We start from the raw sequence: 13,456 nt of genomic DNA, 5'->3' as shown, positions 1-13,456 counted from the left end.
ATATAATTTTTTTAAAAAGAAATACCACATGATCCGGTAATTCCACTACTGGGTATTTACCCAAAGAATATGAAAACACTAATTCAAAAAGATATATGCACACTTTTGTTTTTTGCAGCATTATTTACAAGAGCCAAGAAATGGAAATAACCACTGTCCATCCATAGATAGATGGATAAAAGAAGATGAAATATTATAAATGACAAGATTGCAGATGGAAAGATTTCATGGATTTTGCAATGGCAAAATTCATGGATCTTGAATCTGACAACATGGAGGGACCTAAAGGATATAATGCTAAGTAAAATAAGTCAGAGGAAGACATATACCATCTGATTTCACTCATATGTAGAATTTAAGAAATGAACAAACAAGCAAAGATAAAAGAGAAGCAAAAACCAGACTCTTAAATACAGAAAACAAACTGGTGGTTGCTGGAGGGAAAGCGTTAGGAGGGTGGGTGAAATAGATAAAGAGGATTAAGAGTATATTTATCCTGAGCTCTGAATAATATATAGAATTGTTGAATCATTGTATTATATACCTAAAACTAATATAAAACTATATGCTAATTATAATTTAATAAAAAATAAAATATAGGGATGCCTGGGTGGCTCAGTGTTTGAGTGTCTGCCTTTGGCTCAGGGCATGATCCCAGGGTCTCGGGATCGAGTTCCACGTTGGGCTCCTGGCATGGAGCCTGCTTCTCCCTCTGCCTGTGTCTCTGCCTCTCTCTCTCTGTGTCTATCATAAGTAAATAAAAAATAAATCTTTAAAAAAAATAAGTGGAGTGACTAGACCAATAGCAGACAAAATAGGCTTTGTGACAAAAAAAAGTTACTAGAGATGAAGAATATTTTATAATGATAAAAGAACTGATCCTGCAGGGATGTATACAATTATAAACATATGCACATCTAACAACAGAGCCCTGAAATATCTGGAAAAAACGGTCAAAGAAGAAATAAAAAAGGAAATAAGTATTTTTAATTGAATGAAAAAGGTTTAAGAAACCATGTACAAAATTTTGTGGGATGTGGTTCAAACAGTGTCTAGAGGGGAATAGCAATAAATGTCTATGCTGGGAAAGAACAAAGGTCTAAAGCTAATGATGCCAGCTTCCATCTTATTGTACTAGAAAAAGCAGCTCAGATTCACCAGAAGGAAGAAAAAAATCAATAAATAGAAAATATAATAGAGAAAAAATAGTAGAGAAAGTTGATGAAATTAAAATTTGATCCTTTGAGAAGATCAATAAAAATAGCCTAGATAGATTAATTAGGAAAAGAGAGAAGCACAATTGATCACTGTCCAGAGACAGAGACAACCAAACCAGAGATCCTACAGATACTTAAATATGTGAACAATTTTATGTCAATAGATCCCGCAATTCAGATCCACTGGACAAATTATTCAATTATTTTTGGTGAGAAGAGTCAAGGACATTGAGAGCAACATCAATAGTCAATTTCAAAACCAGGCAAGTGACTTTGAGTGGTTTTCCTTGTCTCAGTGAGTTGACAGCTATTACACAGGTCGTTCGTCTCTTTGAGAAGCCAATGCCAGGTTTGAAAGGATTTAAGAATTAGTCCTGATGGCCCTCAAGAAGCAACTACAGGTGAGAATACCTTCAAAGATCAAATTCAGAAGAGCAAATGAAGCTCACAGTTAGCTTTCAAAAAGCACCTGCTGATAAAGAGGCAATTAATAACCACAGACTCTAAATACCTTATATTTTCACAAGCTTTGTACATTCATCAAATGAGGTCTTTTTCTGGTCAATAGGTAGCTTTGTCAGCATCGGTTGCTGTGCATTGTAGAAGATTCACTGCTTGATTTCTTTTAGCTTTTGTACATCCAGAGATTTTTATTTTATTTATTTATTTATTTATTTATTTATTTATTTATTTATTTATTTATTTTCATCCAGAGATTTTTAAATGTCTCCTTTCTTGAAAGATATTTTCACTGGGTACAGACTTTTTTTTTTTTCCTTTTTAGTCCTTTAAAGCTCTTCTTCCACTGTCTTCAGGCTTGCTGACAGGAAGCTGGTGACCACTCCTACATTTACTCCTCTGTATAGAATGCGCCTTTTTTATTTAGATTTTTTATACTTTCTTTTTGCCCTGATTTTAAGCTGTTTCACTGTTTTCTTCAGTTTCTTGTGGTTAGAGTTTGTGGAGCTTCTTGGATATATGGATTTGGTTTTCATTAAACTTGGGAGTTTGGGGATCATTATTTCTTCAAATATTTTTCTGCATCCTCCTTTTCAGATTCCATTTATACATTTATAACATTGCTTGACTTGTCCCACAGCAGGCTGATTCTTTTTTTTTTTCCTGTCTGCATTTAATTTTGGATGGTTTCCATTGCAATGTCTTCCAGTTCACTAATCTCTCCTGCATCGTCCACATGGTGTTATTTTTTCATTTGGACATGGCTGTTTTCTCCTCAAGATGGTTGATGGTCACCCTTTTTGTACACTCCACCTCTGTCCTTGACATGACCAATCTTTCTTCTAGCTTCCAGAACATGTGGAATACGGTTGTGATAACCCTCCCACTCAATCTGTCATCTGTGTCATTTCTGGATTGGTTCCGATTGATTTTTCACTTCATGATGGGTCATATTTTCTTGCTCCTGTGCATTCCAAGTAAGTTAAAAAAAAAGATTTTATTTATTTATTCATGAAAGACACACAGAGAGAGAGGCAGAGTCATAGGCAGAAGGAGAAGCAGGCTCCCTGTGGGGAGCCCAATACGGGACTTGATCACAGGACCCCGGGATCACGCTCTGAGCCAGAGGCAGATGCACAACCACTAAGCCACCCAGGTGTCCCCCAAGTCAATTGTTGTTGTTATTATTATAGATCGCATGTTATAGAAAGATAGTTTGTTATTCTCCACAGCTGATCTCTCAGGGTTTCCTGGTGAATCTACAAAAAAGTGAAATCATTTTCTCTGATACCATTCATCAGACTGCTAAGGACAGACTATTCTGATCCCATGGTAGTTCTTAGCTAATCGGTGCCCCCTCCAAAATGTTCAAACAAGATTCACTGTCCTCAGACTGTCTGGAGTATTTACTTATTCCTTTCCCTCTCTCTCTTTTTAAAATTTAAGTCTTCCTTTTTTTGTTGTTATTGGTTATTTAAGACTCAGTCCATGGTTTTGATCTCCATGGTTTGTATACAAGTAAACATGCAGATAGTTCACTATATGTCTTTAATCTTTTTCTTTGACACCAGAAACAAAAGAATACGTACTTTAGGATTCAAAAACAAGCAAAACTAATGAAGGTGCTAAAAAAAATAATATTACTTTCCCTTAGGGAAGAGGGAAGACAATGGTGGGATGGGAAGTGAGGAGGGTCTCTGGAAGCCTGGCAATGTTTTTACACTTCAATGTTTTTCTACTTCATGAAAATTCAGTTGTACCATTTTTCTGTGTCATTTCCTGCAAGTCTTATCATGTCAATTATGCTTTTTAAAAAATTTCTTTTTTTATTTTTAAATATTTATTTATTTATTTATGATAGAGAGAGAGGCAGAGACACAGGAGGAGGGAGAAGCAGGCTCCATGCCGGGAGCCCGATGCGGGACTCGATCCCAGGACTCCAGGATTGCGCCCTGAAGGCAGGCGCCAAACCTCTGAGCCACCCAGGGATCCCCTATGCTTTTGTTTTAAATGATGACTAATACCTGGTAAAACAAACAAACAAACAAACATTGGATTCCTACCCCACATCTTTACAGGGTAAATTGCATATAAATTAAGCATGTGATTTTTTTTTTGTTTTTTCTTAATTGTTTAAAAAGAATCAAACCACAAATGTTTGAGAAGAAAAGGTGGAGAAATAATTTTTATTTTAAGAGTGTTTCGAGCATGATGTGCAACCCAGAAACTACAAAAGAAAATATGATGAATCTGACTACAGTGAAATGAAACAATTCTCCACAGCGAAATCCACCATAAACATCAGAAGATGCGTAGCGAACCAGGAAAGAGATTTATAATTCCTACTATAGGCAAAGTTGAATTCCTTTAATATGTATATTAAAAATGGCTTATAATCAATAAGAAGCTAGGAACCACAAGCAAATAGAAAAAATGGGAAAGAATATAAGTGAACAGTGCAAGAAAATACAAACGTGTTTTAAAATAGGAAAAGGTCAACCTCACTCACAGAGAAATATAAATTAAAATTATGCTGAGACACCCATCTCTACCAAATCAATGACAAACAATGTGACAGCATTGTGTTGGTGGAGATATGGAGGAGGAGCAGGTGTTTTCATATATTCCAGATGGGAGCAGTTAGTGCTATAATAAGGACGGAAAGTAACATGTCAATAACTAACAAAATAAGGCAATTTAAAATGCACAAACCTGAGGTGCCTGGGTGGGTCAGTTGGTTAAGCATCTGCCTTCAGCTCAGGTCATGATCTAGGGGTCCAGGCTCGAGCCCTGCATTGAGCTCTCTGCTCAGCAGGGAGCCTGCTTCTCCCTCTCCCTCTGTTCCTACCCGCTGCTCCTGCTCTCTCTCTCAAGTAAATAACCTTTTTTAAAAAATGCGCACACTGATTGAGCCTAATTGTGCACATGCCAAATACCATGTAGACAAGGATATTTATTACAGTATTGGTTGTAACGGCCAAAGATAAAAAATCATCTAAATATCCTTCAGCAGGGACTTGTTCAATAAGTGGTGACATCTAGTAGTGCCTGCGTGGCTCAGTCAGTTAAATATCTCTGGTTTCAGCTCAGGTCATGATCTCAGGGTCCTGAGATTGAGCCAACCCCCCTTGGGCTCTGCGCTCAGCAGGGAGTCTGCTTGAAGATTCTGTCTCTGCTCCTCCACCCCCCTCCCACTCACTTGGGCTCTCTCTCTAAAACAAATCTTAGTTTTAGAAAGTAGCAAATTAACACACACGTGTGCCTATCCCATATGTACCTAGAATATCTCTGTAAGGAGGAACGGACCTGATAAAAGCTGTTGCCTCTGGGTGAGTTTAGAGGCAGGGTTCTTGGGGCAGACCATTCTTTTACAACCTTTGAATTTTGAACCACGTATTTCATATTTTATTTTATTTATTTATTTTTTATATTTCATATTTTAAAAAGTTAACAAAATTAATGCCTAGAATAGTTAAGAAGACTGTGTAGCAAATGGAAAACATGTATAATTCAATGTTAAATGAGAACAGCAGGATACAAATTTGTGTACTTTGCCAAGTCGTGGTTGTCTCTACAAATGGGCAGTGAGAACACGACAGGTCTGTGTTGTTGGGTTTTGTTGCTTGGCACTTTGGGGTATTTTTCAGTGGTGGTGGTGGTGAAGGTGCCTCCTCCATCCACTCCACCTGTCACCCCATTCCAAGATCTCCAGACTGCTGGCCACCCATTAGTCCAAACTTTGGGGAAAAGTGGAGAAATCAGGCACATTCCTCTTCGCTCTCCGGGGAGCTTTGTGCTACTCTTGCCCCCATCCCAGTTTACCTCCAGCTCCTGCTGTGGCGGCTCCAGCTCTTCAGGGAGGTGGCCTCCATCCCCTTGGCCCAGAAGTTTCAGAGTCTCGCAGGACACCCCAGTTCAGATTTCCCAAGTCATCCTCCTCACTCATCCCTCAGCTCCCAGCCTTCTGAGACCGCCGGGCTCCTCAGGCACTGCTGGGTCTGGGGCAAAGATCACTAACGAGACCCTGGGGCTTTGGATGAAGCCAGACCCCTAAGTGGGCCCAGGGAAACCTATTAAGTAACTTTTCTTACTGCGAGCGTCCCTGGGATCATGGGAGAAGAGGGGGAAATGGTGTGGTGCAGTCGAACTGTTCCCCACTTTCTGCAAAGTCCTCCTACAGCCTACTGCTGTTTTATCATTTGCATCCAGAGAGGAACCGCTGTTTGATCTGGGCTGTGAGGGGTGAGTAGCATTCCAGGTGGGGAAGGACACTCTGATAGGGAGAAGGTGTGCAAGGTCAGGGAGGAGCCCGAGACGGTGGCACGTCCAGGCTGCTATGTGGCTTGTGGGAAAGGCACGGGCAGGAGATGGGGCAACCAGCAAGGCCTCCATGTCATGATGGCCGGAACTTGCACTTCTTCCACCCAGGATTTGGGTCACCTGCTCAGGCCAGACTAGATCTCTCCCCTCCCAGTGTCACTGCTGTGACACCTATTTCCTCCGGGGCAGCAGGGTGAGCAAGGTGCCCGTCCAGCTGAGGAGCCAAGGATTTAATTCAGGCTGCAATTTGGGGCCTGGTGGCCCCGAGTCTGGGAATGGGGGGCTGTTGCCAGCAAAGTGAAGTTGGAATTGATGTCAGTGACCCTGGACAACTTTCCAGGAGGCCTTGGAGGAAGAGCTGCAGTATGGGTGGGGGTGGAGGGTCTGAAGGAAAGGAACAGAGCCCAGGCCCTTGAAGGCTTCGGGGTCTTGGCATCAGGACACATAGGCCAGGTGACATTGGTCTGCCATCTGCCTCTGCCACCCTGGCCTCTGCACATCCCTCTCCTCTCTGCCACTCGCTGCCTGGTCTCTCTGGAGATCTTGGGCCGGGGCAGAATGTGAGTGACGCACGAGGAGCAGGAAGCACACGACAGGACTCGGCACGTGTCAGCGATACGTTCCCCAGCGGTTCCTGTGTGCAGGGAGGGCTGTGTGCCTTCTGGACGTTACACGTGTCCACCTTCACTATAGTCCTGTGGGGCTGAGGAGGCTGCTGGGGTTGCACGAGGTTAAAACTCTATGCTCTCTGTGCTGGTTGGTGAAGCAGCTGAGACGGAACAGGTGTGTGTGAACCCCAAGGTGCCACTGAGCCATTGTGACTCCAAGAGAAACAGGGATGGACTCCTGCTGGGGGCGGAACTACAACATCACCTCCTGAGGCACTCCCAGGGCCACAGGGCCTGCGACTCCCATCAACGGGGACAGACGAGGAGTCAGTCCCACAGGGAGGTTGGGGCTTGGGCCCTAACATCACAGACGAACTGGAAACCACAGCTCCTCACTCAACCCCGGGCATCCCTGTTATCTGAGGCCACCCCAGGGCTGGGCGGGTGATGCAGAAGGCACCCCACCGTGCCACACACACTGCACATGTGCGTGGGAAAGAACACACACACACACACACACACACACACACACACACACACGATGGCTAGGAAGAGCTGTTTTGATATGTACCCTGGCCTGAGGCTCTTCGAAGATCCATAAATTGACCACAGCAGGCCTAGTCTAACGCCTCCTTTGCTGACCTAGTGTTCTAGATTAAGATAGTGCCCTTCAGACTCCTTGAATGGGCTCCTAAAACATCAAAACATCTTTAAAAAATGGTTTACCTTGGGCATACGAACATTGCCACACACACAGCTTTCGGTAAAACCTTACAATATCGGAACTTTGAGAAACTGAAGATTGTCTGCGTCCAACTCTCATCTCATGGGTGAGGAAAGAGGCTGACACACTGTGGCCCCCTCGCCATCACCCAGCCATGGCCAAGGATGGGGTTCAGTCCACGGTGCGGTGGCTGTAGGTGTGGGCTCTGTAGACGTGGGCTGGAGGCCCCAGCAAACAGCCTTCCGGGAGGAGAGGGAGCCCTGGTCAAACGGAGGATCCGCTCAAGGACGGTGGGGTACGCACACCAGCACCAGCACGGGCCCAGGAGGGCGATGGACGGGCTTTGATGGACATCCACCGTGGGGTGACACGTGCGACAGCAACTCGGTCTAGCCAGTTGAGGCCCCTCAGGTAAGGTGAGCTTGCATAAGGTCTCCAAGGGGTCCAGTTTTAAGGATTAGGTGTGAGAAGAGAAAGATGAGAAGAATGTGTCTCTTAGTTGAGCAAATTAAGGGAATAGCAGCACCTTTGATGGTGGGGCGGCCAGTGAACAGGACCCCCGGTAATTCTGAGGGGGGCACTGGCCTTGAAGATGACCAGGAACGTGGACTCCCTCTCAGGTCGACAGCAACTCTAATGACAAATGCTGAGGAGCACTTTAGGGGAGGAACCCGCAGAAGGTGGGGACAACTGTCTGTCGTGAAGGGACATCACAGGGACACAGGAGGCAGACATTTGCTGAGAAACGGGGATTAATTCCCTCGCTAAATCAGTGAACAACAAACATGACTCATATCTTCAATTCGAGGAGACCGAGTTTCATGGTGTTGCCATGACAACCGTGGGATGAGTGGATGACACCGAAGCTGCCTGGGGGGCAGGGGTCCTCACCCAGACATAGCGTGTGACTTCAGCCCAGCTCTTGTCTGTAGGGATGTGGGGACTGCAGGGCGTCCCAGGAAGCACCCCCGTCACCACCTGCAGGGACAGGTCTGCTCAGGACATGCGAGTCACGCATCCACCCAGAACCCCGTGGTGCCAGCGTGCAGCAGGGTGGGAGCCCAAAGTCACACGACGAAGGGCGGAAGAAGTGTGTGAGCTGGGCCAAGGACTTGGGGCCAAACCCCGTCGGCAAAGAAGGAAGGGAGAGTTAAGCGAAAAATTGTCATCTGTTTGGAGCGTCGCTGGGGTTGGCGGCGCTGGAGACTGTAGGGCCGGCTGGGGTCCCCCGGGATCTCTGGGGGGAGAGAAACCCGGAGGGGTGAGAGAAAAGGGAAGCGATCCCGGAGGTGTGGGGTGCAGGAGGGGGTTCATCCACAGTGACTTTTTTTTTTTTTTGGATTTATTTATTTATTTATTTTTGGATTTATTATTATTATTATTATTTTTGGATCAGTGACTTCTTTTTCTTTAAGATTTTATTTGAGAGAGAGAGCGCAATCCGGGGCAGAGGGAGAAGGAAAAGCAGACTCCCCGCTGAGCAGGGAGCCCGACACAGCTCGGTCCCAGGACCCTGAGATCACGACCCGAGCGAAGGCAGCCGCTTCTCAGCCGGAGCCACCCAGGTGCCCCCACCGTGACTTCTGACTTTGGACTTGGGCGCGAGGCTAGTCCAATCACGGAAGGTCGAGGAAGTTTCCCAGAGAAATGATTCATGACTTAGGGACAGATGGAGTTGGAAGTGTTGGCAGGACGTGCAGGTGGCAATGCTGTCCTAAGAGAGGAGGAGGGGCCCGTGGGGGGTCGGGCTGCCCGCGCAGCTTAGGCCGCGGCGTGGGTGCTGTTGTTCACGGAGGCTGCGTAACATGGAGCAGGGGCACACCCTCCCCTGGGATGGAGTCAGAACCGAGGGCCCAGGATTACCATGGGGGTGTCCCGAGTCCAGCTCGGGGGAGAGCTAGAACACGGAAGTCAAACAAAGGACAGTGAAGGACAGTGGCCAGGGCCGGTGAGGACGGGAGGGCGCGTGGCCTATCCGCCGAGAGCGGGGGTGCCACTTCCCCAGGGACGGGCCTCTGCGGGCGGGGCGCTCCGGGGCTGCGGGGCCCCTCACCTGGGAGCTCCGTCCCAGGAACAACCATCTCCATACCCCGAACCGGCCGCTCAGGAAAGAGCCTGTTCCTTCGGAACTCTGAGCCCTCGGGCCACGGTCCACTCAGGTGAGGCCCTCCTGACCTTCCTCCCCGAGGGCTGGCTCCTCGGCTGCTGCGATGCTGGGAGCGCCTGGGGCTCAGCCGTTAGGCCTCTGCCTTCCGCTCCGGTCACGTCCCAGGGTCCTGGGATTGAGCCCCACCCCGGGCTCCCTGCTCAGCGGGGGCTTCTCCCTCTCCCTCTGCCTCTGCCTGCTGCTCCCCTTGCTTGCACTCTCTCTCTGTGTTAAATAAAATCTTAGAAAAAAAAGAAAAAAAAAAAAAAAAACAAGGACGCTGGGCAGAGCTGGGGGCCGGGTGGGCAGGAGAGCAGACGGCGGCTCCAGACCTCTGAATTCCTGCAGGACGTTCGGGGAGTTCACCGGGCTGTGGCAAACCCCGCAGAAGGCGCTGGCGTCCCTGGGGCGTCCCTGGGGCGTCCCTGGGGCGGGGCGAGGGGGCCGAGCCTCGGAGGGTGAAGGCCCCGTGTTTTCGGGAAGCGTCACCGCGAGCCCCCTCTCTGGCCCGGACGCCTGTCCTCCCGCAGGTCCCGACATGAGCTCCTGGCCCGCGTCCAACTGGACGGCCCCAGCCGAGTTCGTGATCCTGGGTTTCTCCGGGTGGCCCCAGGGGCTGCGGCTGCTGCTCTTCGCCTTCCTGCTGCCGCTCTACCTGGCCACGCTGGCGGGAAACCTGCTCATCCTGGGCCTGGCTGTGGCGGAGCCTGCCCTGCACTGCCCCATGTACTTCTTCCTGGGAGCGCTGTCCGCCGTGGAGGTGGCCTACACGCTGGCGCTGACTCCGCGCATGCTCGCCGGCTTCCTGCTGCCGCCCGCAGGCCTGGCCGTGGCCCGCTCCACGTGCGCCGCGCAGATGGGCCTCTTTGTGGCGCTGGGGGGCGCCGAGTGCCTGCTGCTGGCCGCCATGGCCCTGGACCGCTACCTGGCCATCTGCCGCCCCCTCTACTACCCCCAGCTCATGAGCACGGCGCTCTGCTGGGGCCTCCTGGCCTCCTGCTGTGCCGGGGGCTCAATCCTGGCCTTGGGGCTCACCACGGCCATTTTCCAGCTGCCCTTCTGCCAGGGGGGCTTAGTGAACCACGTCTTCTGTGACCTCCCGGCGGTGCTGCTGCTGGCCTGTGGGGACCGGCAGCTGCAGGAGCGGGTGCTGCTGGCAGCTTGCCTGCTGCTGCTGGTGCTGCCTCTGGCCCTGATCCTGCTTTCCTATACCAGGGTGCTGGTGGTCATCCTGGGCGTTGGGGGATCTGCGGGCCGCCGCAAGGCGTTCAACACGGTGGCGTCGCACCTCACGGTGGCCGTGCTGCACTACGGCTGCGCCACGGCCATGTACGCCAGGCCCCTGAGCAGCCGCTCCCTGGAGGAGGACAAGCTGGTCTCGCTCATCTACATCAACCTCACACCACTGCTCTACCCGGCCATCTACACGCTGCGGAATCGCGATGTGCAGGGTGCCCTGCAGCGGGTGCTCAGCGGCAGGACGCCAGGGACCGTCCACCAGGCTGAGGGCAACTAACACCATGCCAGGCGGCGTCTGTCCTGAAGTCTCCCTCACTGAGGGGGAGCCTCACCATTCCAGAGCCATCTGCGGCACCTACTGGACATGTGCCCGAGTTCAGCCTACGAGGACTCCAGAGGACTCCAGAGTCGGACCACAGCCTCATTCTTTGGTTTCTATGACCATTCCAAGCTCAACAGTTCCTGTTGATGGCTGTGCACTGTAGGATGTTCAGCAGCCCCTGTCTCCACCCAGTAGAAACCAGCAGCGCACCACTGATCCCCCTCAGTGATCAAAAAGGTCATCAGAGATTGCCAAACATCACCCAAGGGGCAAAATCAGCCCTGGTTAAGAACAACTTCTCTGAACTCTGGCTACACAGTATCTTTTGAAGAGAAATGAGTACTACTGCACAAGAAGTTTATGGCTGCATTATTTATAGTAGACCAAAACTGAAAACAATCCAAATGTCCATGAACATGGAATAGACAAAGATGGGGCACCTGGGTGGTTCAGTTGTTTAAGTGTCTGACTGTTGATCTCGGCTCGGGTCATGATGTCAGTGTCATGAGTTCAAGCCCCACACTGGGCTCCATGCTGGGCGTGGAGCGTATTTTTTAAAAAGAGGGGTTACCTGGGTGGCTCAGTCAGTTTAGTGTCTGACTATTGATTTTGACTCAGGTCATGATCTCAGGGTCATGAGATCAAGCACCCCATCAGGCTCCACACTGGGTATGGAGTCTGCTTAAGATTCTTTCTCTCTCCCCTCACCCTGTCCTTCCCCTCCCTATTCTCTCTCTTTCCCAAAAAAAAAAAAAAAAAAAAAAAAAAAAGTTGGGGGGCGTCTGGATGGCTCAGTCAGTTAAACGTCCGCCTTTGGCTCAGGTTGTGATCCCGGGATCCTGGGATGTAGCCCTATATTGGGCTCCCTGATCAGTGCAGAGCTTACTTCTCCCTCTGCCCTCCCCTCTTCCTGCTTGTGCTCTCTCTCCAATAAATGAAATCTTAAAAAAAGAATAGAAGGGCACCCTGGTGGCTCAGTGGTTGAGCATCTGCCTTTGGCTCAAGGCATGACCCCAGGTCCTGGGATCGAGTCCCGTATCAGACTCCCCGCAAGGAGCCTGCTTCTCTCTCTGCCTATGTCTCTGCCTCCCTCTGTGTGTCTCTCATGAATAAGAAAGTCTTAAAAAAAAAAAGACACAACAACTTGTGGCATATTTGTGCAGCAGAATTCTACACGGCAACGAGAAAGAATGAAGTCTTCCTGCTAGCAGACACAGACCTAATACCAAGTATAAGAAATGAGACACAGAGTACACACCTAGTGCCTCCCAACGCATAAGGGTGGATGACAGAATCTCTGTGCTGGTTGATATGACCTGGGGGAAGGGTCTGGGTTGGCCCAGGCACTGGGAGATCGGGCACTGGAGCAGTTCTATATTCTGACCTGGCTGCTAATGACACGGGTATACATGTGTTCGAATCTTCATGAAGATGCTGGCTTCAGATCTGTGCACTTCGTTGTATGTAAAATAAACTATAGCTGACTGTTAGCCAAGTCAGGCAAGCCTTTGCTCATGCTTTATGCCCCTGCTGTGCTCACTCTTTTCCTCTTGTTCCACCTATGAAAATGCCTTCCTTCCCTCAGTGACAACTACTGTGACTCCAAAATAAAATTTCAGCACCAGCTTCACTTCCCACTCACCTACTCAGGCCCCCCACAAAACTATAGTTTGAGCTCTTTAAAGCCAGATCTCACACCCTATTCTTCTAGTTCGAGATCCATGAACTTGGGAGGTTCTTAATAAATATCTGATGGGAGAAGTAAACCATAGGCAAAGCTCCTGGGTTGTCTGGGGCTCTCACATATGGGCTACGGCATAGCTCTTGAGTCCAACCAAGGAAAAGAATCTATAAGACAGAGTCCTCTTCTGGGGTCTGTCCTCAGAGTGTCAGAGCTCGCTGAAAACCTTAACCCCAGATTGTCGGGTCCAACTTAGCAATCAATGCAAGGAGCCCTGGAAGCAGCAGGCTAGTACCTTGGCATAGTAACAGGAAACTTGGTAGACCTGATTGCACCAGGGTCAGAGTCCTAGATTCTGTGGGAGGGAACTTTGCCTGAAAACATTCCCTGTAGACTCCATTTAGACACTCCAAGTCTGAGAAGCAGAACCAGTGCAAGCAGAGTCTGCCTACCTAGCCCTGCCTGTTGGCTGGAGAAATAGCACACCTATGGAGGCTGGTTCGGAGCCTGGGGAGAACGGAATCTGCAAGCCACATGGAGGTTCAAGAATGGAGTTATCAACAGCCTCCGGTGACTCATGACAGGGTCTCTTGTCCCTCTGTCTTCCCATGCCACCTGCTTTCTCACCTCTGTGTCTCCCTCAGGCGGGTCCTAGAAGAACAGGATGTCCTCTTGTGCACAGAAGTTCTGGCTGAAAGGCACTAGATGTGCCACCAACACCCCCCCCCCGCCCCCGAATC

The 13,456-nt window shown here is 49.0% G+C and overlaps 1 protein-coding gene across 1 annotated transcript; it reads left to right on the top strand.

Annotated features, from left to right (window-relative positions):
- Nucleotides 1-7,482: 7,482 nt before the first annotated feature.
- On the top strand, nt 7,483-10,990 carry LOC140639198 (olfactory receptor 10AC1-like). The gene is made up of 2 exons (XM_072837691.1): nt 7,483-7,520; nt 9,823-10,990. The coding sequence occupies exons 1-2, from the start codon at nt 7,483-7,485 to the stop codon at nt 10,988-10,990; spliced, it is 1,206 nt and encodes a 401-aa protein (XP_072693792.1).
- Nucleotides 10,991-13,456: the final 2,466 nt, after the last annotated feature.

This window comes from Canis lupus, chromosome 8 (genome assembly GCF_048164855.1).
Source record: "Canis lupus baileyi chromosome 8, mCanLup2.hap1, whole genome shotgun sequence".
Lineage (NCBI taxonomy): Eukaryota > Metazoa > Chordata > Mammalia > Carnivora > Canidae > Canis > Canis lupus.
This window is presented reverse-complemented; position numbering and strand designations above follow the sequence as displayed.

Bases quoted from the DNA above. Each gene is read 5' to 3' on its own strand.
- LOC140639198 (XM_072837691.1), top strand. From the start codon at position 7,483: ATGGCCAAGGATGGGGTTCAGTCCACGGTGCGGTGGCT. The intron at 7,521-9,822 runs GTAGGTGTGGGC...GAATTCCTGCAG, and splicing joins CAGTCCACGGTGCGGTGGCT to GACGTTCGGGGAGTTCACCG.